This window comes from Ips typographus, linkage group LG16 (assembly GCF_016097725.1).
Source record: "Ips typographus isolate SLU linkage group LG16, UJ_Ityp_2.0, whole genome shotgun sequence".
Taxonomy (NCBI): Eukaryota; Metazoa; Arthropoda; class Insecta; order Coleoptera; family Curculionidae; genus Ips; species Ips typographus.
This window is the reverse complement of record NC_138437.1, coordinates 3,214,562-3,242,376: the sequence shown is the minus strand read 5'-3', so window position 1 is coordinate 3,242,376 and position 27,815 is coordinate 3,214,562. Positions and strand designations below refer to the sequence as shown.

At 32.0% G+C, this 27,815-nt stretch overlaps 2 protein-coding genes across 7 annotated transcripts; one reads left to right on the top strand and one right to left on the bottom strand.

Moving 5' to 3' along the window:
• Positions 1-40: 40 nt before the first annotated feature.
• On the top strand, positions 41-14,409 carry LOC145738626 (solute carrier family 41 member 1-like). 3 transcript variants are annotated; one of them, XM_081993513.1, is made up of 10 exons: positions 41-201; positions 8,496-8,590; positions 12,428-12,565; positions 12,620-12,786; positions 12,927-13,106; positions 13,163-13,307; positions 13,361-13,507; positions 13,564-13,714; positions 13,771-13,976; positions 14,030-14,409. In XM_081993513.1, exons 3-10 carry the CDS (start codon positions 12,430-12,432, stop codon positions 14,356-14,358), a joined length of 1,461 nt encoding a protein of 486 aa, XP_081849639.1. In that variant the 5' UTR covers positions 41-201; positions 8,496-8,590; positions 12,428-12,429; the 3' UTR covers positions 14,359-14,409. The 3 variants fall into 3 exon arrangements, with proteins under 3 accessions (XP_081849639.1, XP_081849642.1, XP_081849640.1); XM_081993516.1 differs by lacking the exon at positions 41-201 and adding an exon at positions 3,147-3,165; XM_081993514.1 differs by lacking the exon at positions 41-201 and adding an exon at positions 5,836-6,204.
• Positions 14,410-14,894: 485 nt separating this feature from the next.
• On the bottom strand, positions 14,895-27,761 carry disp (RND transporter family member dispatched). Of its 4 annotated transcripts, none has more exons than XR_014180823.1 (11): positions 27,293-27,761; positions 24,871-25,140; positions 24,685-24,817; positions 24,400-24,626; positions 24,158-24,340; positions 23,449-23,827; positions 22,902-23,103; positions 22,665-22,846; positions 22,008-22,237; positions 17,422-20,334; positions 14,895-17,390 (listed from the first exon to the last, which is right to left on the bottom strand). XR_014180823.1 is itself a non-coding variant. In XM_081993511.1 (10 exons), exons 1-10 carry the CDS (start codon positions 27,437-27,439, stop codon positions 18,946-18,948), a joined length of 3,342 nt encoding a protein of 1,113 aa, XP_081849637.1. In that variant the 5' UTR covers positions 27,440-27,761; the 3' UTR covers positions 14,895-18,945. The 4 variants fall into 4 exon arrangements, 2 of the variants coding, with proteins under 2 accessions (XP_081849637.1, XP_081849638.1); XR_014180822.1 differs by having other exon boundaries at positions 14,895-17,605; positions 18,616-20,334; XM_081993511.1 differs by having other exon boundaries at positions 14,895-20,334.
• Positions 27,762-27,815: the final 54 nt, after the last annotated feature.

Genomic DNA, 27,815 nt, shown 5'->3' with positions numbered 1-27,815 from the left:
AACTCGAACGAGATAGATAAAAATCGGACAGGTATCTGATGTATTTAAGACAATTTTACTCCAATCCGGCCTGAGTGAAGTGTTGCGGATCTATTGCGGTAAACTGAGCTGACAACCGCTAGTTTGACGTTATTTTGCGCGGGCAACCGCAAACCCAGTCGTTAAGAACTTTTCTTCAGTTTAGTTCTTCCTTCCTAAAATGTAAGTTTTTAATTGTTTTACTAATTTCCGCATTGTGGTGTTGTAGTGTGATTTTAAAAGTTAGTAAACAAAGTGGGAGTTTTATTAATTTTGTGACTAAATTGTTCCAGTAGGGTGGTTTGTCTTATTAGGCACAGTCAGGATTGTTCTTCCATTTAGTCTGTATTTGTAGTAATCTTTGACAGATTCTAGAGAAATTTGTTGAATTAAATTTGTATTCAAGCAAATTGTGCTAACTGTTTTAGTATCGATTACCTTGTTAATCATCTAGAGTGTTTTGTTCTTTTGAAGATTGCTTTTCTTAAGTCTCGTAGATTATAATTTAAGAACTGTTCCTTTTCTTTGTTTTAATATCAATATGCAATCAAAAAAATTATTGGTTCGAATCTATATAATAGTACTTGATGTACTGCTTGCTAAAATGCCTATTATCAAGTCATTATCCTAATACAATCTTGAAAAAGCTTATAACAATAATTCCACTTGTTAATGATGGTGATTTGAAATATATCGCTTTCACGCAATTTAATCGATGTGATAAGCTTCTGCTTTGATATGCTTTAAAGTCAACAAAAATTGTAATTAGTGACGAAGTCTGAAAATAATCGATTTTATATCAGATGCATAAGCATACAAATAAAATTGGTTTAAATTTGCATGTTATGTTAAAGAGAAAATTGGCTCGATTCCTTAATTTGGTGTTGAAACCAAAATTCATTAACTACAATTATTTGAGTGATGTAACATAAGTAACTTAAATTTGATGTTTGTAAAAATTATTTTTGTACATGCTTGCATCACGTTTGTTAGCAAAACATTATTATTTTTGGGTTTTCACACTTTTCACACTTTGTATATTGAACAAGGTGGCCCAAATTGTAAAATTGATATTAAGAGACTGTGTTGTACATTTAAAAAATATAGCTATTTTTTGTAACGTTTATTAAAAATAAATTTTAAATTGTTTTGGTAAAAGAAGTACGAAACCCTTTAAATTGAGTTTTCTAATCAAATATTTAGAACAAACACAGCATGTAATACATCAATAAAATTAGAATAAAAAATGCATTTAAAATACTCATTAAACTATACACGTATTGGAAATTGAATTTGATTTCTGCATCAAAAATTAGTTCTGTTTACAATATTATTATTTATATTAAAATTACTTCCATGGCAGCAATAAAATGTCAGTGAGCTGATAATTTATAACTACACAGGTACAGGTATAGACAAAACAGGGTTGGAAAATTTGACCTTTAACTTTCAAAATCTAATTCCTTAATCAATTTACAATAAAACGTACTTTACTCTAGATGATATATCTTTGATAGATCACCTACTAATAAACTACAAATTATATAAAATTACACAACAAACTTTTCTGTGAAATGTTAAATATAGAAGTTTTTTGAACTCCTTTGTTTAACAAGAAACGATAAGTATATTGTTTTTACCATACTTATAACAAATACTTCTTTACTGAAAACAATTATGTAACTGATACTGGAAAACATAAAATGTCACCTGATATAAATAATATTAAGGTGGTCGACCGTTTTGATTTTGCAACCCTAATGTAGGTTATCATAAAAACTAACCTTTGTTCAAGTCCATTGCTGTGTAAAAAGATTAATATTATGCAACAACTATCGGATTAAAAAAAGGTATAAAGAAAATTCGGAATTCCCCTTTTATGGTGACAAAAATTAAGAAAAAATATCAAGGACTGTAGAAGTAATTAACACTAACAAATCAACAGTACAATCACAGAAAAACTGAGCTGTAGAAAAAATAGATAAGTGGCAGTATTTCAGAAAATTACTAGCGCATTTGTTTACCTGGGAAAACGAATTATGCACTATCTATTGAACATTATGTTAGTGGATTAAAGGATTTATATCTGGCTGGTTGGTAATCTGTTTATGGATTTGGAGCTGTTAAGATTAGCTTACAGTTAACAAGCAATCAACTGACTTTAATATTCAGGACAAAGTGAGTACATTTAATAATATAAATTAAAAGTGCAAATATTAGCATTCCCCACTTTAAAGTGTTATATACCCAAGATAGGAAGAAAAGTAATTTTATCATTATATAAACAATGGTTGACCGTAAATCCCCACAGTAATTCCACGGTAATTTTTGATTTCAGCAGGCAGATCAGCTGCTTCTTACCGCTTAATTGATTAAGTATTGGTAAGATAAGCTGCGGAAGAGTTCCAAGGTTGTCTTTGTTCTTTCTTCTACTGAAATGCATTGTATGTCATCACAACGTGGTTTTCACACACTTGTAATACTATTATTAAGTAAACCACACAAATTATTCCCAATGACAAGGAAAACCCCTTATCAGACGTGACTTTTCAACGACATTAGCAATTTTACTCAGTTGCTGAATTCAATTTTTCCATAAGTAAACAACCTTGAACTAGTCAAAAAGAAAATAATTATCAGTGTTGCATATAGAATTTCAGTAGTAGGAAAACTTTTAATTTTAATAGACAATAACGGGTCAAGTTGTTGTAATCATATTTACGTAATAATCATGACTATTTTATTGAAACTTGGAAAGTAGGTTTCTCTTGGTTTTGCCTTTTGTTTATTTCGCCGCCGTTTACACCGATATCAGATCCATTCATGCGAATCTGTCTTCTAAGACTGTTTATAGATTTTTAATAGCACACGAGGCAATGAACTATTTTATTTCACTTTTATTATTTTTTTTTCGTATTTACGTCAGTGCACAGCACAAAAATAACGTAATCACATAAAACTGCATACAATTGTTGTCGGGAAATTCCTCCCGATTTTAACTGGTTAAACTATTACAAATATGTCACATGACGTAATGAAAATGGTGATAAACGATACTTGTTGAAAAATGTTCATAGACAAATGTTGGAGCAAACCAACCACCTACTTAATTGTATATGAGTGAAAAAAGTGGATTAGTGCAAAAGAGTGAGTACAAAAATTTGCAATATATATGTACCACGAATTTACTGACAACCAGAAATTCAAGAAAAAACTTGTATCTGGATAGCATTGATAGTAGTTAAAGGGGTGATTCTTTAGTGAAAATTATGTGGGGTGTCATATGACAACAATGCAAAAAGAAATTTTGTTAATTTTTCTTTATAAAATTTTTCAAATTCCGTATCTCCCCCATATTATTTTCTAAAGGTGGATTTATGCACGACGTTAAAATAGAATTAACCTAAACTAATTTAGTATTAAGAATTTTCTATTAAATTTAGTTAACTTTTAACTTTCTTAACATAATATTAATTTTAATGCTTATTGCTCATGGCCGGAATAGGATTTGGACAAATGACCAATATTAATTACAGCTTATCTTGATTGACGTTTTCTTCCTTTGTCAGATTTTTCTACCAAAGAGCCCTATGGGTCAAGTGATTTGTTAAAGTGTTTTATAACAAAAGTAGTATATACCAATGTATAAATCAACTCGCAAATAGATGATTACAAGCTAATAGAGCTTGTTAAACAGTACCCATTTTTATATTCAAAAAATGATCGGAATTATAAAAACAATTTAGTTAAACAAAATACTTGGTAAACCATTTTTGAGATATTAGGACAACTTTGTTAGGATTCTTCTGAACAAATACATGAAGCAATTTATTTTAACAATTGAACAAACGAACAAAGTAACTCCGTGTGGCGCATGCGTATTTTTTCTTAGCTGTTAATTTCGTTCTGCATAAATTGAATGTAACTACAAACCTTACTTTAATTTAGTATAATTCTAACTTGCTTTAATTTCTAACCATTTCCGAGGTATTGGACATTTTTTACTACTTTTATTCTTTGAGTTTCAGCGAATGTAAAAAGCTCAAAATGTTCATCTTGTGCTAACCGCAACAAGATTCAACAAAACAAATCAAAAAACAAAAAGAATAAGTTAAATTTGAAACTAACTCTTCTAAATATTCCGTAACTCTAACCGTTTCCGCGATATTGGACGATTTTTACTATTTTTGGGATATGCACCAAAATTTGAAAAAATTTGAATTTCTGCCAATTTTGGGGTTTCAGCGACTGTAAAAAGCTCAAAACGTTTGTCTCTAACTGCTCTCTCACTTCGTTTTAACCGCAACCTGATTGAACATATACAGTGTGTTCAAAAGACAAAAAGATTAAGTTAAATTTGAAATCAACGCTCTGCCAATTGTGACCGCGTTTATCCGGTTCTAGCTGAGTGTAAACTGGGTTTACTGAGTGCAGAAAGTTATTCTGACCATTTTGGATCTCCCGCAAAATATTTGTAACTCTAAGTGTTTCCGAAATATTGAATATTTTTACTATTTTTGAGATATGCACCAGAATTTTTCAGCGACTGTAAAAAGCTCAAAATGTTTTTCTTGAACTGATTGAACATATACAGGGTGTTCAAAACACAAAAAAGTTAAATTTGAAACTAACAATCTGCCAGTCGTGATCGCGTTCACCCCGTTTTAAATTGGTGTAAACCTAGTCCCATGGGTGGAGTGCAGAAAGTCATTATGAACATTTTTGATCTCCTGTAAAATTTCCGTAACTTTAACCGATTCCGACGATTTTTACTATTTTCGGAAATTACAGCAAAATTTTGAAAATTTCATATCTCCGCCATTTTTAGAGCTTCAGCGACTGTAAAAACGGCAACACAATTGAACATATATACAGAGTGTTCAAAACCCAAAAAGAATTCTTGCGGAAATCACAATTGTGTCACTGCTGGCCGTTTGTGTTATCCATTTTTTTGTGTCTCCTTTTCCAGGGTACACCCGTATATGTTTCACCATGTGTATGTCAGATGGTTTTTAAAACTCCTTTCATACATCTGGAATTACATGCCTAATGAAGCCAACAAGCAGAAACACGTATCGCCTGGTTATCATCCTTGTTCCTCTGTGCTTAACTTTGTAAACGTTATCTGACAACTGTCTAATTGATGACAAATCTGCAATTTGGTAATACTCCACCCTGAAAGCATTTTATTCAGAAGATTATTTCATTTATTTTAAAAAACTTCTTTAGAATATTAGTTGTTTACTTCCGTACTTTTAGGTCTTATTAATAATTACGGAACACCGGTAATACACTCATATATAAAATGTATGTATTTTATATTGTATTAAGATTTATCTTTTAACAAAACTCTTTTTGTTCTCTTGGATACCATAAGATAAAACAGAGAAGATAGAAAAATGGTTATGAAGTAGAAGTAAGAAGTAAAGGATGAGAAACGAGTTTGAAAAATGTAATTAAAGTGATGTTTTGCTATTTACCTTAAAAAAATTAATAAAAATAGTAACGTTTTTCGAAACTTTTGGTTATTTAATGCTCAGATGACAGAAACACTTGCTTTAGTGAATGTCCAGCGCTATTTCTTTGTTATCCTTAAAATACTTAACGGACTACCTTAAATGACCTTTCATACTTATACAGGATGGCCCATCGAAAACGAACCAGGTACCGAACCTAACCTAACCGTTCTCGAGAACAACTACAGGGTTTTTAAAAACGTGCACATCAACCATATCATGCGACTGCGTAAAAAATTCGCCAGGTAGAAAAGGTCCTTTACCTACGCTCTTAAACCCAATGGTACTAGAAGTAATTCATCTTTCCTCTCAGTAAGAGATATAGTTGTGTAAATTTGGTGATATCGTAAAGGTTTCGTGATTTTTTTCATTTGTGCCCCTTGCTCATGTGTTATAACTCCCAATCTTGAAAAGGTGTGTATGAAGGGTTTTTGCTACTACCTGAGCTGAACTGGAAGAAAGTGAAAAGTGGAGTTGAAATGTAAGTGCAACCTGTTGATGGTACCAGAGGTACTACTAAATCTATACGAATGTGCTCAAAACGTGCTGGGGAAATTTTTACTGATGCTTCTGGTTCCTGGGGAGTTGGATACTGTTTGACAGCTTACACAACAGTTGGCCCAGCCAACGAATCGTCTTTTCCTCGGTGTGATAATATATGGGTAAATGGGTAAATATAATAAATATGATGTCCTAATTTATATTTTAGATTTTCAAAAGGAATTTTGTCTGTTAAGGAAATATCATCATCCACACGTGTTAGAGTATCCTCAACATTGATGATATTACCTCTGATGTATCATATTTGAGGGGAATAGATATACCGTGTATCTGATAAACTAAACTTTTGATTTCATTTTTCTCAAAGTTTTGTTGTTCACATTGTTATAGTAAACCCATTAGGTGAGGATGAGACGAGGTTCGCATGTATACAGGAAATTTGAAGTCATATACAGGGTGTTAGGTTTGAATTAAGAAAGTTGGTATACTTTGTGACTGAATTTTGAGAAAAGTAAAATCAGTGGTTTTCGAGATATTTGCAATATTCATATATGTCTTTTAATTTGATGTTTTGCTAGTTGTTGGACAATTCATGTAATGGGCTTAGAGTTTTTGTAAAATTTGAAACATTTTAGCTTACTTATAAAGACAAATGCATGCTTAACAACAAGGAATCTGCTACTGACAGTCGGACAAACATTTTTTGTTTGGGGAAGTTTGGGATATGTTTTGTTTCCATGGAATTAATTGAGCACTCTTTAATTTACTCACTTGTTGGTTTAATATCCAAACACCCACGTTTATGCCACGTGGTAAAAATAATTACTTATTAGGCTATGGTAATCATCACAAGGCATCTAATTAGGACAAAGTGCAAAATGTCATATAAAAACAGGAACAAAAATATAAAAAGTATATTCTAAGACAATATCTTCACTTAAAAGCATTAGTTGTACTATTTGAACGCTAGGGGGGTTCAATTCAAGTTTTACATTCTTGGTATATGATTTTTGATTGTTGATTTTGTTACTGAATTTGACATTCAACCAGGGTGCGTATTCTTGAAACGAGGGAAGGGAATCAAGAGACCTGTAAAATGTGACAGGAACCTGCCATTGTCAGCTTCTTCTGTCACATTCTATCAACACTTCTCTTGAGAATTCCGTTTTGACATTTTAGAGACCATCTTTCCAAATTGCTCCTATTTTTCTGGAATCACTCAAAAAAAATTTCGATAAAGCATTTATAGTACCATCTAATATGGCAAAAATACAATTGATTTTGAAATCATTTCAAGGCAATTTTCATCTTCACTTTCTCAATCAAATTGCTTCTTTATTCTAACATCAATTTCGGTAGAAAAATTATTTTCAACCCCAAGAGATTGGGCTAATTGACATGCTTCACTTAATACCACTGTAAAATTCATATGTTTCTCTCTGAATCTGTTCATCTGTAACCCTGTTTTCGCGAACAAACGGCTTTAATAATTGTTTTTAATAATCCAGATAAAAATTTTAAATAAAATTAAAAAATCTGGTGTTTTGCACCACCGGGGTGCGTATTCTTGAAACGAGGGAAGGGAATTACCAAGAGAAAGACCTGTAGAATGTGCAAGGGACCCGTTATAGTCAGCTTCTTCTGTCATATTCTATCAACACTTCTTCTGAGATTTTCCTTCCCTGGTTTAAAGAACTATGCCCCGGGTAGGCACGACCCTACACCCAACTTTGAAACACCTTCTATACTCATTAAAAAAAGATATCATAATAACCTAATATCACTCAATAATTTTGCAAAGTCACAACCTACGTCTATAGGCCTAATCTAAATGAACTTCTTATAATTGTAAACATTTTCAAGATCGTACTTTAAACAAAACATCACTTAACAAAGTAGAGAAATATATCACAGTATAAAGTGGAATGTACTTTTCATTTATTACTTAATGTAATTTTTTAAAGGTATGAATAAAGTATGTTTTTTCTATACCCAACCACTATTTAAATCTTTTGGATACATTATTAAGTGTGTAATTTGTACACTTGCAAAAACTAATAATTGCATGGGTTGGGTTTAACCCATTAAATCCAGTTGAGCGAAAAAGTACCGCTGATAATTGAACATGAACCATTAGCTCCAGGTGATATCTAAAAGCTATGATAACACAACTAATATATTGAAATAAATTAGATGAAAGCTTAAATGAGTGCTACTTAAACAACATGGTAGGTGTTAGTGTAAAAGTATATTTATTTTTGCTTTAGTAACCTTTCTCCTAAAAGCTCAACTATTCTGATATATTGTGTGTAACATAAATTGTCGTCAGTAATAATTGAAACGAGAAAAGCACTTGAAACCCTATCTAAAACATCAAGAGCTTTATTTGTTAATTGGCATTAAAGTAAGACTTTCTAACAAGTTTATTATACTATTTACTTATGTTAATTATTGTTTTAGTAATAACGCGGATGCAGCAATTAGTAATTGCTTCCCCAGCATTGCGAGGACACAAAGAGCAACTCAGCATTTTATTTGGAATTCAGCCTAAACAGGTAAGTTTACTTTATTGTCAAGATGTGTATAATATTACTTAATTATGTAATTATTATTATTACATAAATTCTTATTTTATCGTGGTACACCTTTAAAGACCCACTTGTTTTCAAGTATCTACATGCGAAAGATAAATGAAATTACATTAGAGTAATTATTTCATACACTGTTTTTAACAAACATAATCGATCTCAAGTTATTTAAAAAAAACTTATTAAATTTTAAATATGCCATGGCTAAGTAGCTGTATATTCACACCTGAACCAATTACCATTGGAAATATAATAAAAATACTTCTTCCTAGTACTTTTTTACACTTTATTTTTTTATTAATTTCTGGATTAATTATTACCTCCACCGCGCAAATTGACATTGAGATGAACCCTTGATAAGAAAAGTTAATAATAATGCTTACTGATTAAAACATACTAATAATTGCTTGGTGATTCCTGAGAAATACAGTCGATCAAAACAATAATTAAAACAATGCAATTGTAATTTAATACGTGAATGATGCTTGTTACGTCACAGCTTCTGAGTAGCTACTAAAAATGTTTTTGACACTTAAAAATTAACAAACATATGCGTTAAAATCATCGATTAGTTTATTAGGACACTTTACTGGATAATTAGTATCGGAAGTGTCTGGAATTTATGCCAGATGTCATGGATTACCCATACCTCAGTTTACAACTTTTACTGTTAATCACCAACCAATTTCCATACAACGCAATATCAGTCGCAATAACCATTGTAGTGAGGTAAAGTTTATACAAGGATTCAATATAATCCTGTTGTCTTCTGTCGTAAATATTATTGCTACGGTAAATACTTTCTTGGTACCTATAGCAATTGTTTTTTGTTTTTCCTAAATTCGGATAATAATTTCAGTAAATAAAATTTAGAATTCAGTTGTAGATTTGGTGCGATGCAAAATTCGATGGGAAAAGTACTAAAATCCAATATAGTTGGTTTATAAAGGGTATCATTTGCTGTAGCTCACAGATTTGGTTTTCAGAACTTTTAAATAAATTTATTTTCAGTTACTTCATTTATATACTTTAAGACCAAGTTAATCAGACCATGCAATTGGCCATTAAAGTCTTAATAACAAATCAATACTTATTATTCTCAAATTGTCTGGGTTTGATCGGTTAATTAGAGAAATCCAAAAATTCAAGTGATTTTAAAATTATACAGGAGTTTTATTGAGTTAGCATTATAGTGACTTAATCTATGTTCCATAAAAAATACTCCAGAACTTGCTTTTTAGAATGACTTGTAAAGAATATTAATACCAAATAAAACCATGCTTTTCCTGACATTTGAGGTAGATACACAGTAATTTAAATGCAATTTGCTAGATTATCCGTTTATCAGATCTGACCATCAATTATTCCCCTAATGATTTTTCTAAGACAATTTATTAGAAAAAGTTTTAAGTGTCGCATACAATTAGTAGAAGCCACTCGAAATTGACTCAATAAATCACTGGTTAGATATGAAATAAATTCCGATTACACAACAATTGAACAAAATTTGGAACCACAAAAAAAATTAATTAGTCTCGATTTTCAAATTTAGGACACCTTACAAAATGTAAGGTAAAAAACGTTTAATTGCTAAATGCACTTAAAATTGGTGTTAAAGTCACCTTAGACTTAAAAACAAGGACCTCTTTGTAAGACTTTTTTTGTGACACCAATGATGATTGTGAGAGCGGATGCAAAAGTGAAATAAAAATTTTTAATATCAAAATTGTGGTTCAGTTCCGCTTGCGTGTTTGTTCTCGTATGTTGGGTAGTTAAAATATTAAAAACGTTACTTAGGTAGTGTAAAGTGGTTTAAAAATTTTCTGCACATACAGGTAAAAGACCATAAATTAGTTTAATTAAGGTTGGCTAATTGGGAAAAAAGAAAATTTGAGAATTTAACGAGACGTAAAATTATTTATATTAAAAAGTTAGTTAATTTGTTTTACCAAACTATTGCTGACCTTGACACTTGCTTGATAATATGTTTAGTCATTACTTTTTTGTTACCAAAAACCAACTTAAGTTGTTGGCCTGTATGACTTATGGTCCAAGGTCCTGTCTGTTTTGGCGATATATGAGAAATTGGCATCTAAACTTCTGCAGCAGTATAAGATATATTCTTTTTATACCAGGAGATATGAATGGTTGATTATCCACGTTACTACTTTAACTTTTCCCACTCTTGGTCTTATTGGCTCAGGTGTGCCAATTATCCGTTACTGTAAGAAAGAGTGATTTTATGAGCAAATTTAGACTTTCTTTAGCTGTTTTTTGTGTAATTGTTCTTATCCTTTTTGACAAAATTGGTTTTATTTGTTGTATTTTCGATTTTGTATATTTCGTGTTTTGTTATGTAAGCAACCAGAACTTGTATATTCTGGCTTTATTAAATGGCTTTCTGGCAGTTTTCTCTCTGTTTTCATTTTTTTTCTGGGTAATGATCCTGATAAAAGCTAGTTATAGCTTCGTTTATCAGTCTGTAACTTACTTAACCTAAACCTTATACCTTATGCCTGTGATCAGAGCACCATGTTTTATCAGACACTTTCCAGAGTTGTGAATTACATATCGATCACCCTACAGAGCTTAAGTCAAATTGAGGACTTCTTGATCGACTCAGTAGAGTAAAATTATTCAATTTACTCAACATTTTGTTTTTCTGTTTGGCTTTACTGTTCATAAAAATGTTTCCAATTTACCTTAATATTAGCATAAACAAACCTTAGTAAAACCTAGTATAAACTACCCTCTTTACTCCACTAGATTCATTGACCTAGAATTCAATACAATTAAAACTAAGCTTTGGTTAAGACGTGTTTAAATGTTAACAATAATTGTAAATTTGCATTTTTTAAGGTAATTTAAAAGGCTTAGATAAACAGTAAGGGTATTATTTGCCTGCTCACGTTTGATATTTTTTATTTTCCTAACGTGATCTTATTTACTTAAACTTACATCGGAATAATTGGAACAAAGGTATAAAAACATTAAATTCTCCTGGGTAACAGTGAGAAAAGTAATAAATGACAAAATAGCTGATAACAACAATCTGCGCACCTTAAATATATATAAACAATTAAGTCCATCGAACTGAATATTGGGTCTTGTCTCAGTCGAAGCTTTACAATTTAAATTGCTGTTGAATAATAATAATGTATTTATTTATCAAATTGCTACAAGATTCACAAAGAAAATAAAAATAATAATGAAATTAAAACAAAAGTGCGGCACAAAATATTATATTATATAACAATTTTTTGGAGTATATTGACATGTTTTTCTACTCTTGCTATAAAATTAACCTTTTTGGAGAACTTTCTAGTTATGTCATCAGCATTGATATGAAATTAAAACCCAAATTTAAATACAAAATGTTTATCAACATTAAAAACAAAAACTACTATTTGTGGTATATTTTTAAATTTATAAAGACAAAAACATAATTAAAAAAATAATACCATTGATTATTTCTCTTTGTTTCAATTAATATATTCACTCTAATGTTTTCCAGTGACAATTAATGTGGTAGGTCATGCCTGTGTGCTGTTATTTACTAGTAATAATTTACTTACCACAAAATGTGTTTATACTGTGTTATGTTTTTGTGCTTATAAATGTAATTGGTACTAAATTGGAAGTAAGAATTCTTGATTTATAAGTAGATTGGTCGCCACTTTCTAGTAGAACAACAGTATCTATTAAGAGCTGAACAGCAACAACCAACTACTTAAAAAATATATGAAAGAAAAACATGTTCAGTTCCAAACAAAGCATTTGAAATTTTCGTTTTTTTGTCTGCAGCCATGAGCACGAAAAACTCAGAACCGTTTGCCTCTACCGAAAGTATTGACTCTCGTTACTATTCTGAGAAACCAAACAAAACTGTAATCAGTCTTTCACCAGACTACAACTATAAAACTGAACAAATTGAACAAACTGGTAAGTTTTACGCATTTCCAAAATTTCTGATATTCCAATTAGAGAATTTTTCAGGTTTCGACAAGCAAAAGTCCATAGAGTCAGTTTTAACTACAAGCACTGAAACAGAAGTAACTGTAAAAAAAGAAAAATGGTACTCAGTTTTCATCCAAATATTCATACCATTTATGATAGCAGGGGTGGGAACTATTGGTGCTGGAATTGTTCTTGGTAAAGTACAGGTAAATGTAGTTAATTTAATAAAAAAAACTGTGACAAATTTCTTAGTCAATGTCACGGAAACGTGTGCCAGTAAAGTAATTTAAACGTTTTTTCGACAAAAAATTGTTGTTATCCGGCTATATTTAAATGAAACTTTTAGGATTACGACGTGTTTCATGAAATTAGAGCTTTGTACATTTTGGTACCGGCTCTGCTGGGACTAAAAGGGAACTTAGATATGTGCTTGGCATCCAGACTTTCCACGCAAGCTAATCTTGGAAATATGAAGAAAAAGAAAGAAGTCTTAAAGATGATAATTGGCAACATCGGACTTGTGCAGGTAAATACTTCATACAAACGGATGTTCACGTCTAATTGTATGAATTTTATGTGTAGGTACAAGCAATAGTGGCTTCATGCATAGTATCAATGTTTGCGCTAGTTGCTTCTCGTTTGATTAACCATGAATTCGAGTGGGATCACATGTTTCTTTTGGTTTCTTGCTCTATATTAACTGCAACTTTGTCGTGTTTTACATTAGGTGGGTACCTAGTTTGTTTTTCCTTTCACACTTCTAACTTTCATTTTTTTTAGATTTTGTACTTATCAGCGTTATTTTTCTTTCGCATCGAATGAAACTGAATCCAGACAACTTAGCAACTCCTTTAGCTGCTAGTATAGGTGATGTAGTGTCACTTTTGGTGCTCTCTAGCTGGGCTCAGTTACTTTATACCATCCATGGTAGGTTTTGGAGACTTACACCCTCCTATTCTTACTAACAACCCAACTCTTTTCAGACACCCATCAGTGGGTAATGATAACTATAATAGCAGTGTACGTTGTACTGATTTTACCTATTTGGATTCTTATTGTAAGGAAAAACCAGTATACCAAATCAGTATTATACAAAGGGTGGACCCCAGTTTTGTCTGCTTTATTCATTAGTGGGTATGTAGTTTTTTTTAAATAATTTATCAGGTGGATGCACGTCTAACTGTTTACAGGGCTGGAGGATTGGTTTTGGATAAAGCTGTGAGCAGCTTTCCTAGCTACGTAACTTTTCAGCCTATTATAAATGGAATTGGAGGAAATTTAGTGTCAGTTCAAGCTAGCAGAACTTCAACTATGCTCCATAAAACTTCCATTAAAGGTGTTATACCGCCCCATACCAAACAGTGGGTAGCCCCTTGGACAGCTCTATTCACTGGAGGTAAACATCCACTTAATTTACCATTCTAGAGTCACATCCTCTTTTTGTTACAGTATTTCCAGCCAAAACTTCAAGGCTACTTCTGGCAATGTCTATACCAGGACAAATAATTTTTGTTTTATCCGCTGACGTAATAAGCAACAACGGTACACTTACAGCTAAATTTCCTTTTGTCGCCTGTTATCTGGTCGTTAGTCTCATCCAACTTATGATTCTACTCTACAGTTCTCATTTAATGGTACATACGATGTGGAAATACAAAATGGATCCTGACAATTGTGCAATACCATTCTTAACGGCAATGGGAGATTTACTAGGATCTACACTACTTTGGGTAGCATTTAAGTTCCTGCAATTGATACACCAAGACAACAATATCTGATTAATACACGTGAATACTGTTAAAGGAAAAATTACACTGTCTGAAAATCAGCACCATGTTGAGTAATTTATTTTTTTGGTGCTTGACACCAACATCAGGCACGAAATCTGCCAGAGGAAAGATGAAATGGTTAATAACTAAAGAGCAAAGCGAATTACATTCGCCCAGCCTATGAGGCTACATGAAATAGAATAATATATTGTTTGTTGTGTTTGGCTATTTACTTATCGACACTACCACTTAGCTGTAATTTTAGCATTGAGATTATTATTTTATTGATTATGTTTATCATTCTTGTGACTCAAACCCATTGTTCCTATTTTATACCAATACCGGTCATGGCCAGGATGCTTCAAGTAAGGAATATAATAAATACTCGTCCAATTGTAGTATTACGACATTACCTATTTTAATATTTGTACCTAAGACTAGTTAAAAGTAACTTGATATTGTAAAATGTAGACATTTTCTACGAATATGGATCACACCGTTAAAACTGTAATTGTAATAATTTATGGAGGCATTAAAACAAATGATTTGATATTAAAAAAATTTATTCCATATACAGAGTGTAACTTAAAATGAGCAAATTTGACAAAAATGCAATTGCTTCCTTCAGCTAAACTCTGTACATCACATTCTTTGTGAGGAACATAGAACCGATTTCCAGGTTCTTAAAATCATTTATCAACATGTATACTTAAATAATTCTATATAGGTAGGTAGGTACCAGTTAATCAGAGTTCTAAATATCACTTGTAATAATAATCTAGAGTTGACCTTAAAAAATAAAAAAAAATCCAACAAACGCTAGAAATACTGAATATAATATCACGATGAGACCTAAGTTGTATCTAAACACTCATTTACATCACATATCGGTATACATACATACTTAGAGACAACAAACAACTATTCGTACTTAAACACAAACACAACGAGAAATTCGTCCAGTGGAATTGTTCCGTTATATCGTTACTATACGGAGTGGCAACAACCAATCCGTTCTCTTACTGGCTGTTAATGGATATAACAAATTAATTAACAGTTATATTAGACAACTGAGCAAGCACTACAACAAATTCCTGTAGAGTTGAAAATGTAACAATCTTAAATTTTTGACAATGGACCCACATTCTGTTTATTTCATATTTGAATAGAAAGAAATATTAAATACGTATTTTTTTATTCAGAAATCTCCCTAAATGTTTGAGACTTATCTCATACTCAACTAACTTTAAGGAAACTGATTCAAAAATAAATTGCTTTTGAGTGAGATACTAATATGACAAGTGAGTGGCGAATGAGCTAAATATGAGCAGAGCAGATAGTTCACTGATCTGCAAAATAATTAGTAATATATATTTAAGATTTTGTTATTGTTTATTATACTTTAGTTCCAGAATGTCTGCGAAATATCTGTACGATATCCAACCACAAATTCCTGGTTTCTGGAAGACCAACATTCTCAGTTGAAGAAGAAGTTACATCAATACGTTCTATATGTTTGTTGAGACCGTCTTCAGAGAATCTAAAAAAGAACACAAAGAGATTTATATTTTTTCTTTTTTAGATTCTCTGAAGACAGACGGTAGATTTTCCACCAAAACGTCCGGTTTTTTTAGGTATCAAGAACGAGCCTAAAGTCAGTGGTTTTGTGCTGGGACAACTAGGTTAATGTTATTTTCAACTTAGCGGAAAATAGTGCAAAATTCCATTTAGTGTCAATTTTACCACCTTCGTGATACTTCATCGTTTTTAAGCGTCAGTTTCAGTATCCTTTAAATGCCCCTTTTGTTAATTTTCAGTAAAATTGTGATTTAAATTTTATTGTTTAAAATCAGGTTTTCAGGATCATTAAACAATGTCACTGTGATAATGTTGTCATTTATTCTGACAATTTTTAGTGCTTTTGTTAGTTAGAACTTAGAATATGATCATATTAAATTTATAATAATTAGATAAAAGTGTGATTTTGAAAACAAATTATAGAATAGGCAAAGTTGCATTTTAGTACCTTTTTTAGTAACAAAAACGTTATTTTGAAACTAATTAATGAATACACAAAGTAAGGTGGACTTAAGAAACCCTAATTTGAGTAAATTATAAGAAAATACTAAGTCTGAGATGAGTGTAAAATTTTTTTTTTTAAAGTTCTTCTCTGAATTCCACCCTAAGTCAAACAATAACAAAAATTAAACAAAAAGATTCAACTAAAGGAAGGGAATCACACAATACTTTATTTCAACCTTCAAAGGGTAAGGTCTGCTCTACTAGTTTCGGACATATATTTGGCCATCTTCAATAGCTCAACTCATAAATCAATCATCAGATTCAGACAGGAAACAGTAGTTAGTTTCCTGTCTGATCGTCTGCTGTGGATTGTAGATTAAATTTAAATTTATTATTTTATCCCCATAGGGTCCAACCCAGCCCTGATAAAATGGGTCTAGTTTAAGTAATTTTATTGTGATTAAGTATGTAGTGTAATTCATTAATTCTTCATAACATGGGTCTCACTGTCTCTCCCCTTGTAAAATGACAGCCGGAGTATTGATTTATGAGTTGAGCTCCTGAAGATGGCCATTTATGTCCGAAACTAGTAGAGCAGACTTTACCATTTGAAGGTTGAAATAAAGTATTGTGGAGACGACTGCGTGTCATTCCCTTCCTTTCGTACTCATACAACTCCACTGAAAGAATATGGACTACTACCTCTTTTGAAAAAGACTCAAATCTTATTGCAACATTTCAAACGCCCGCTAGATATGACGTAGACGGTTTTCAACCAATTAGCTGCCACGTGCAACTTCTATCATCAGCTTTTTCGTGTTGCCAGTTTGTAAAGTTTAATATATTCAAAGTAATCTTGACAAATTAGAAACTATAAAAGGCGGTCTTTATTTCTATAAACGTCTCAGTTTTTTAATTTTCTATAACACTTTTTTCAATAACACTAGACTACAAACATTAGGTCAAATTGACATCAAATTACTCTTTGTCGAGTGAATTAAGAAAGTTTTCGTGTCGTGCTATAAAACGTGTTATTTGGCAACATTGCACTGTGGAGTCTACCCGTGACATCAGCTTATCGGAAGATACTGTATACCGTCAGACAGCCATAGCCAATAAAACTGCTGAAAGTCGTCTACGCCACACTCACGGCAAAACTGTCGATTTGAATTTATTAACGAATTTTTAAACTCCTGTAGAGTTTTAATTAAGCGGGATGAGTCCATTCACCGCCCTCTGTACAAGAAAGCCAAGAAGGTGCATGCCAAAAATTCCAATATGGCCGAAATACTGGTTTGACAGTTTGCATTTGTTTGTATTGTGGAAATTGAGTTTTTCGATGATTAAATTAATTTTTAAGGTTTAAAGTCAAGACTTGGGATAACTTACCAAAGTAATTTTTGTTTGCTATTATATATTGTTGTTTATATGTTTATTCTTCTAGTGAAAGTGTAGTTTGTGTTCATTTTATTGTGTTATCACTATTGTTATTGTTCCTTCATTGTTCTATAATTTGTTGTTGGTTTTTTAACTTAAATTCTATTGCCTCTACAATATGCCGTCCACTTGTTGTTTGCCAAATTGTAAAAGCAATTTGGTGAAAGGCCCAAAAGTGTCAGTCTTTTACTTTCCAAAAGACCCTGCTCGAACCCAACAGTGGTTGAAAGCTTTGAACTGGAATGATTTTACTCCAACACAATACTCAGTGGTAAGTATAATATGCTTTCTCATTCAGTAAACTTATTGCCTCTTACATACATAGGTATGTGAGTTACATTTTGAGGCCGCCTGCATTTTGAGAGCAACAAAGGTTTACTCTGAAAAAACAGGACAGCTTTTAGAAGTTCTATTGGCACATTTACATTTTAAAAGAAAGGTCTTGGTAATAATATAAAACCCATTTACCAGTTTTGCTTACCTAGCTTCAAGGATTTCCAAATTTTCTTTGATTGAGCAGTTTTCACATTAGTTTGTTGTACTTTCCACAAAAGGTTCTAACCAAACTTGCTTTGGCTGGACTTTATTGGGTATAAAAAGCCATATCTATACATATCTGGATCAGGAATGAAGCGTTCTTTGATTTTTCACTCACAACTTCTAATCAACTACACGAAAAAATAAAAAAAAAACATATTTTCTACTGCATCTGCATAGGTTTGTGTGCAAAACGAAAACCGCTAACGCCGCCATTAAAAGTGACATTCTAGGCTTTCTTGTACAGAGGGCGGTGGTCCATTGCTTAACAGAACTTGTAGAGCACTTGTCAGTAGTCGTGATGATGCAATATGCACTTGCTTTAATTGCCCAAATTTTCTTAAAAACTACCAATAACAATAATTAAAATAAATCAGCCAGCAAGACATATAGACAAATATCACTTTTTGGAAAACATCAATCATAATTGATATTTTCCTCTAAAACATCTAAATACTTATACTAACCTAACATAACACCTGTTAAATATTGGCACGTTCTAGCAACACTACATCAAAACTGAAAATTTTCTGTCAACAAAAATAGCGTTGTTTATTGTACTGATATTTCCATTGGCAAATGATAGTCCCTATTAATTACCTACTCTAAAACTCTTTCGTCATTCATTAAAATTGTAACGTTACTAATTGGCGATTGATTGGGTAACTGAGAGTGATGAGGAGTATACTTTACAAAAGGTTCTTCATAAGAAGATTTCTTTTTGGTTCCGGTAGAAGAGCTTTGAGTTATGAATGAAAGCTTTTCTAAGTCAGTGCAACTGGATGTACTGGCAACAGCCTCGTTCTTTCCGAATTCAACAGATTTACCACTATTAGGAAAAAGTTTATTGCGCAAACAGGAATAGTCCAAACCTCTAGTTGGACCAATAATGTATAACAAGGATCCTAAGAAGAAAGTGGCGTAGCACCAACTGACTGTCATGATAAGAACTAGAAACAAACCAATCTGGAAGTAAGGGAGGACTTGAGAAAATAGCATGAAGAAACCTGCACCGGCAGTGGTTAAGCCCGCAACAAAAGAGGGGCCCATAAGACAATTAAGGGCATAACGAGTAGCATCTTTGGAATTTTTTCCAATTTCAGCAGGACAGAGCTTGTAATTCACACAATAGTGTAAGCTGAAATCCACAGACAAACCTATACTTGTAGAAATAGCAACAGATTCTAGTATATTAAGAGACCAACCACACAACACCAAACTAGCTAAAGTAGTTATTATAGAAAAAGATATAGTAACAATTGACAGAAAAGTCAGAATGGGATTTAAGGTTGACAAAATCAAAACTACAGCAGCAAGAATCATAGATACAAAAATAGAAATTTTCGTACCTGAAATCAATTCACGCTGAAGATCGTAAAAACCGAGGTCACTTATAAAAAATCCATTTCTCAAATGGGACGGAGCAGTTGACAATTGCATATCTGTCCATGCGTTTACTTCTTTATAAAATCTATCAATACTTTTAAACGATAATGAAAACGTCACATTGCTTTCAAACTCCAAAACCACAGCTTTTATTTTTGGAAATCGTTCCTTCGAAAAGAACACCCCAGCCGTTTTCGGATAAATATACTGGGGAGGTCCTTGATAAATATCAGTCATTTCTTCATTAATACAATGCGTAAACGTTGTTCGATTATAAGGAAACTTCGACGTGTTACAGCAAGGACTTTTATCTGTTTTCGTAAACGTATCAAAACACCTACGACTCATGCTGGTTGTAAACGTTTCAATAAAACAACTAGTAAGCGATATACTACCCATGGTGGGATGGTAGAATGGCTGCTGCTTCACTGACTTACAGAAATTCGAAAGCCATAACTGGGATTCTGGATCAGTGACGTCGAAATTGGGATCCAACTCTAGTTTACCAAAATTTGCTGGATCCAAGTGATTACCGTTGTCTACAGGACGAACACCCCATACGAAACGAAGTGGCATACGGTATTCATCTATGTTCATTTCCGCCTGAAAATTTTGTAGTGTTATGTACTGTACAGGGGGATTGTTTATATTTTACTCAATAGCCAACTCCGTCTTGTCCTGATAGCTTAGTTTAAATCACTTTGCTTTTCTGATTTGAAATATATTTAGAAAAATATAGGGTTTTAATTTTTTTTACGTAAAACCTGATGTTATGCAATTTTGAACTTGCAAACTGTAAAGACCAGTTGACACCTATCATATAATCAGTCACGTGCCTTTTAAAATGTAGTTTCAACGTTGAAAATTTGATAAATTAATTTTAGGCCGGGATTACCCAACTTCATAGTCATAGTGGTAAACTTAATTTTTGTCCATAACAACACATAGTAAACCAAATCGTCCTGGTTACTTGTTTACTATGTGTTGTTTGTAATGGACAAAAATTAAGTTTACGATTACGACTATGACTAAGAAGTTGGGTAAACCTGGCCTTAGACAGCTGCAAAAGTTGGAAATGTTAGAGACATGTCACGTGATTTTGATAATCCAAATTTTGAATTTGCAACACTGTTAGGGGCAATAGACACTTGTCAAACCAGTAACGTCACCATGAAAAATAGTTTGAACTGTGGCAATTTGCTAAATCAAATTTAAATAGTTGTAAAAGTTTTGACCATTCATAACTATTACATTAATGCGATTTGGGTTACTCACTGGTTATGCTGTCTGTTGAACCTGAACAATAACCTTTAAAATACCCAGCAATAACTAAATTTAGTTATTTGCATTAAAGCTCAGTCTCAACTATATTTTTGATATAAAAAGGGGGTCTTAATGGCTACATGTTTCGCCTAAAAAGGCATCATCAGGCCATAAAAGTGTACAACGGGGACCGAACAATTAAAACACTAGAAGGCGGACAGTTTTAATTGTTCGGTCCCCGTTGTACACTTTCATGGCCTGATGATGCTTTTTTAGGCGAAACATGTAGCCATTAAGACCCCCTTTTTTATAAAAAATATAGGTGAGACTGTAGACTTCGAGTTTTTTCTTCGATTTATGTTTGCTTCGGTCTCTTTGAGAATATGGACTGTTTCTACGATTTGATAATCCAATTTTTAAGCTTGCAACACAGTACGGGTCAGAAGACACCTGTCAAAACAGTCACGTCACTATAAAGAATAGTTTGAACTGTGAAAATTTGCTAGATCAAGTTTAGACAGTTGTAACAGCTGAAATTACAAAATACACGTCACCTGACGTTGACAATTTTGAGCTTAAAGGCTAGTTGACATTTGTCAAAAAAGTCACATGACCTTCAAAAAGTAGTTTAAACTTTGAAAATTGATAAATTAAATTTAGACAGCTGTAAAAACTTAAGAGATTGGCATATGTGAATGTTGTCATTAGATTCTGCCGATCTAGAAAAAATAACAGCAGCTTCGCTAATTGTAAGTATGCTGTCATACTTTAAAAGATCAAAATTTACGAATTTTGCTATTGAGTAAAATATAAATAATCACTCTGTACATGAGTCAGATTAGTATAATTTGTATAATGTAGTAATAAAGTGTCAAAATCACATTGAAAACCTGAGGAAACGTCACTTTTTATCAAAAACTACCAATGTCAATAACCTGTTGCTAAATTAGTAATACACAATCTAACCGTAATCAGTGATTTTCAACACTTAATCAACAAGAATTTTCACCTACCTTTTCTTGATTGAATAGGAATTTCTGTTTGTAAACAAAGTCATACTTTTCAAAGGGATGACTAGACAACAAAAGCTGAAAGTCCATTGAAGTTGGCAAACGCAAGCCTGGATTAACAAAGGCTATATAGGAACTGGTGGCTGCTAAAGTTGTAAAAACGAAAATCCAAACGTAGCGCAACTTTATAACTGCCTCGATTACGTAAGAGTCCAATCCATTCCAGTTTGATACTGAAAAAAATATTGTTCAAGTTGTTGTGATTGTTACAATGTGGTTTGAATTGATCCATAAAAAAAAATGTTACACAATAATAAATTTGCATATCTTAGTACAACCTGTAAAAGGTTTAGCATGGTATGAGCCTTTTATCCAGCGAAAAATGTACAAGACCCAGAACACCTTTCGGAAAGCTTAATAGCAGTTGCAAATGCTTGTAAAATAAGAAGAGTTAATTGTAAAACCAATTCCGCGTTTAGGTTCAGAAATAAAACATTTAGATTTTAGTTACAGTTACAGGTCTATCAATCAATATAATTTCATAAAAAAATTGCATTTTTTATGACACACACCAAATGTCAAAACTTACTCTATGCAGTTCATTCAAGAATAGAATTAATACAAAACGGTGAATAGTATTTTGTGTTATGAGCTATTTACCACATTTCTTGCAGCACATCCTGGACAATTTGGATCTTATAAGCCAGACCATTCTAGTCAAAGCTACGTAGTAAGGATGTCTCTCTCCATTCAAGCAGTTCTGCTCCCAAATTGCCAAGCAGGCGGGAAACCATGTAATTGTCAGCAAGAAATTTATTATTATTGCAGTGCCAGCAAAAATACTGCAAAAGTCAATATTTGTAGGTTTGACTGTGGTACGTACATTGTTAAGATTACCTAAAGCAGGAAATTGCCATTAGAGCGCTGACGTAAGACCCCCAAAATGCAACGGCTGTAGTCAAAGACGAAACGAATAAGGATTTAAGTGCATGGTGGAAGGTCGCCGACATGAGTTTAGTTATGTCTTTGTTGTTACTTTGGTGGTTTTTGTTTAAATCCCAGAACTTGCATAAAATAAAGGCGTTGTCGGCTCCAATCCCTTAAAAAATTGGGGTACTTAGAATAAAAGTACAAGCCTAAATACCGATTCCCAATAGCAACTGTACATACCTGATTTAAACAAATTGGTGAAATAACAGTATTGCAAAAGCCCCAACTTACAAAGTGCTAGATGTGCTATTATATGAAAAAAGAGCAGAAAAGGAATAAAAGTATCCCACAAAAAATACTAACCAGAAAAACTGAAAAGTGGCACAATACATGCAGATTAAAAAAAAACAGACAAAACATGAGGGGTAACAATATTAAGCAGGCAACAAGGAAATAACCAGCAAAAACCCGCACCACTAAAATATATACATTAAACATATAAATAAAAACTTACCTATACAAATAACGACGGTAAGTATATTCATAAATGGGAAGAAAGCTATTCCATATACAACTTCATATAAAAAATAAGTAAGAATCACTACGAATAATATTGAAATTATTGTCATTGCTGTTAGAAAAATAGAGGTTGTATAAATCCAAACGCATATAAATACAAAAACTGTTCCCAATATCATCAGTCGAGTATCCCGTAGTAGCATTTCATCAAAAATCAAAGTCTTTATGCCAAAGTCCATTGCTATTATGGAAAGGCCTTCGAATTCTGACCCCATTTTTTCAATTCGCTGGTATAAAGGTAAACTACCCACTCCAGTAGAAACGGGAAGGAATAGAACGGTTTCTTGGAGGTTTTGCGACTTTCCGCTCAGGTTCTGACGAAAAAAAATTCATTTAAGATTTTTTAGGCAACACCTTTTTTATACCGTATGTTGGTACTGTTGTACTTATTGACTGAGATTAAAAAAAACATACATCAGGCTACCAGGGCTGAACCAATTTTAATCGTATGGGTATGCATTAGCAAAGTTTACACTCCTCTACGATACAAACGCGAGTAATGAAAGTAGCTATAAAATTTCGCAGGTACGGCCACAATATAAACAAACAATACAAGGCAAAAAACAACCATATTTTTGGAATTATTTAGAGGTAAATGGTCAATAAGCGCAAAGACTAAAAAAAAACAATGAAAATGTACTTACATTTGAGGCAAAGAACGTGTTACTGCTTAAGTACTTAAGGATCACAAAGACTGTGTCATGTTTAATACACCGCAAAGGAACATCACAGTTTTTCTTGCCTACACAATTTTCATTTAATAAGTTTTGATGAAAATACTTCACACATTCCTGTATAAGTGCGAAAGTTTTATTTACTTCTTCCTCCTAAGAAAAAAATTATGTTTCAATTGAAAAATATACAAAATTTAGTCAAAACACATTACAGTAATACTCAAGCATGAATGTTTATCAAAAAATGCAGCTATATAGTTTGGTATTGACCAAGGTCTACAGCACTGTCCTGGCATTTGATTATTAGAAATACATAAATCCTCAACTACTTTTGAGTTCATAATATAATGCTCATATTTGCATAAAGTCTTCAAGTGTTCCCAAGAAAACAAGTTTACTTCACTGCCTGCTGTAAGTACTATATGAGCATATTTACTGTCTGAAAATATACAAAACTTAATAGAGAATATTATATTAGTTAAATAACTGCAACAGACCTGGCAGGCCACAAAAATTCTTCTCATAACTAATCTTTCCTGCATCTGGATGAAAGTTGGTCATATTTTGTATATCTTGCCACTTATTTGTCACCTGAAGATCATCTTCAGGAATTTTAGGATTTGTAATAACCTAAAAAGTTAACACATAAACTCAAAATAACATTCACAAAATATTTTACACACTGTTCCATAAATAATTTTATTATTTTCCTCTTCTTCACTTTGGATATGATTGGAATTTGTTCCTTCTAAGCGAGGATTTTTTCTTCTACCGCCTCTTCGTTTCACGTAAGGCTTGGTAATTTGTCTTTGTCTTGACACATTTAGGTAGTGATGAGCTAACAAGAATTCTCCAGGATTTTTTGTCAAATTTCCTGAAGGACGAATTTCACGTTGCAGGTTTTCCCACGTGACTAAACGAGTTGAAATGAATGTGTTTCTTGTCGCAAAACCCTAAACCATACAAATATTATGTTAGTAGATAATTTAGTTTAAAGTGATAGTTCAAAATAATGATTATATTTTTACCCTGTTTTTCCATTTTCAAAATGTTCAAAAACTGTTTTTTTAAGAAAATTTACTTTGGAATTTCTTGTCATTTAAAAGTTTTTTAGGAAAATTGGTTTATTAGAATTTTTCAAAGTGTGTTTCTTTTATGGAAATTGGTTCTTGAAATTTTTAGAGTCCATTTAAGTTTGAGACCAATTTGCAATTTTTTTATTTTCATTTTAGGCCTATTTTTCCATTTTCAAAAATGCAAAAATTTATTTTTTATGGAAATCTAATATTTAGAATCATCTTAGATTAAGTTGTAATTTTTGTTTCTTTATAAGCACTGATTTTCCATTCTGAACATTTTTGATAAATCCAAAATGTGTTGATTTTTTCATGGATATCGATACTCCGGAATTTTTAGAATCATCTGGGATTAATTTGCAAATTTAAATTTGCCGTTTTTACTGTTTTTGAGTTTTCAAAAAAAAGTGTTTTTTATGGAAATCAAAACTCTGTTGTCTATTATATTTAGACTGTTTTTGAATTAAAAATTTTTAAAAAAATTCAAAAATGTGTTTCTCATAGATATTGATTATTTCTATTTTTTAGAGTCATTAATACCAAATTTGCTATTTTCAATCTCTCATTTTCAGTCAGTTTTGGAATGGAATGGAAATGTATTCTTTGTATTTTTGAAAGTCACCTGAGACTGATTTGCAATTTTTAATAGGTCATTTTAGCCCTGTTTTTCCAATTTCAACATTTTCAAAAATTCACAAAGTTTTTTCATGGGAATTGATTCTTTGAAATTTCATCATCTAAGTTCAATTTCAATTATTACATATTATAATACTGAAAGAGACTTGGACTGGGTTTGGCCAGCCCATGAGACCAGCTGAATGGTAGTTCATTGATTATTATGTTTATTAAGATAACATTTTTAAAACAATGACACTTTTCTCACACAGCAGTGTAAAATGGCTTTTCCTAATTTCCTAATTACCATGAGTTACATATTTTTGCAAATCTAGAATATAAACCCAAGATTCTGTCAAGTCAAGCCTGTATATGTTTGGTCTAATGAGTTTATTGTCACTAAAGATCACAGGACTTATTATTGACATTTTAATCTTTACAAAGGATAATGGAATTTGAAAGTACCATTCCAATCTCAAGCTAGTAATGAATTTCATCTTGAAAATAGAACTAAAACCAAGGCGCAGTGAAAATGACATAGACAAGTTTTAAGAATTATTATATATATTAACTTAGTTTTCAAAGCAATGTTAAGGTTCCATGTTAAATTTCAAGCTAAAAGTGAACAAAATGAGTTAACACCCTGAAGGTTTTGAGCAACTGGCAATACTCAGTTTTATCTCAAATACAGACATAATCCTGCATGATGAAAACCTGGAATTCTTTTGGCTTAAGTTTTTTTGGGAACAATAGCGCCATCTGCAGTTTTTTAAATTAAAACCAGGGATAATTAAGTAGCCCAATGTACTAGGCAGCTTTGAATGCAAAGTGAAGATGGTGCTAGTGTTGTGAAGATATTTGTCTTATACTTGATATCTTGGAGGGTCAAGTCATTGGTTAAGTGATAATGAAAATGATCAGTTGATGAAAATAAAGAAAACACCTACTAAACCCATACAACTAGTCCTTAGTGGGTTCTTAATTAAACACAAGTCATATTTTCTTATACTTTTCTTTAAAATAATTCTGCTTTATAAAGTAATATGTAATTGTAATTTAATTAACATGTTTTGATGTAAAGAAATTCTGTGTACTTCATTATTTAAAAAAAATGTTATTGCAACATAATTATTGCAGCAAAGGACCTTTTTTTTTTCTAAGGACCCTTATATTTACACATTTGATTGTTGATTTACTGTATAAAAATACATTAATAATTCATTTATCAGTTGTTCTATGACTCACAACCTCAATCTTTGGGTCAAGGATACTAGCTCAAATTACTTGCTACAGAAACTATAAACATAATAAAACTTCCCTATTATAATAGCTAGGCAGGGTTTTCTGAACTAGGCACATTCTCAGCCAGTTCAGAATCTCTGCCACATTAATACTGAAATATGTAAATACTTACCAGCTCAGGATCTTGAAAATTTGGCATCTGCACATTCTTCATTGTAAAAGGTATAATTAAACAAATGCTAGATAGGATAGAGACAATAGCCAACACAAGGTATGGATATTTGATTAAAATGTTGATGTACCATTTTCCACAATTCATGTTGGCTCGATATTTAACAACAGTAACAAATGAGTACAGAAAATCTTAAAAAGTGTATCTTATATGAGAAGAAGTACTTAAACTATAATAGCCGGCTGCATTTAAGAAAATGCAGTATCACAACAGGTTTTCTTTTCTTTAGTAGTATTAGGCCTGGACAGTTTAGTGCCCCAGTATGAACATATTTTCTGAGCAAACCAAGTAAACACACGAAAAACGAACTATTTCAATTCACACTCTTCTGAAGCAACGTGTTTTCGTTATTATTTATTGTTATTTATATGGTAAACAAACTAATACAAAATTTGGCATCACAAAACCAGATTTTGATAGTAATTATTTGAGGTTAACTTTTTGGCAATTTTGACAGTAGAAA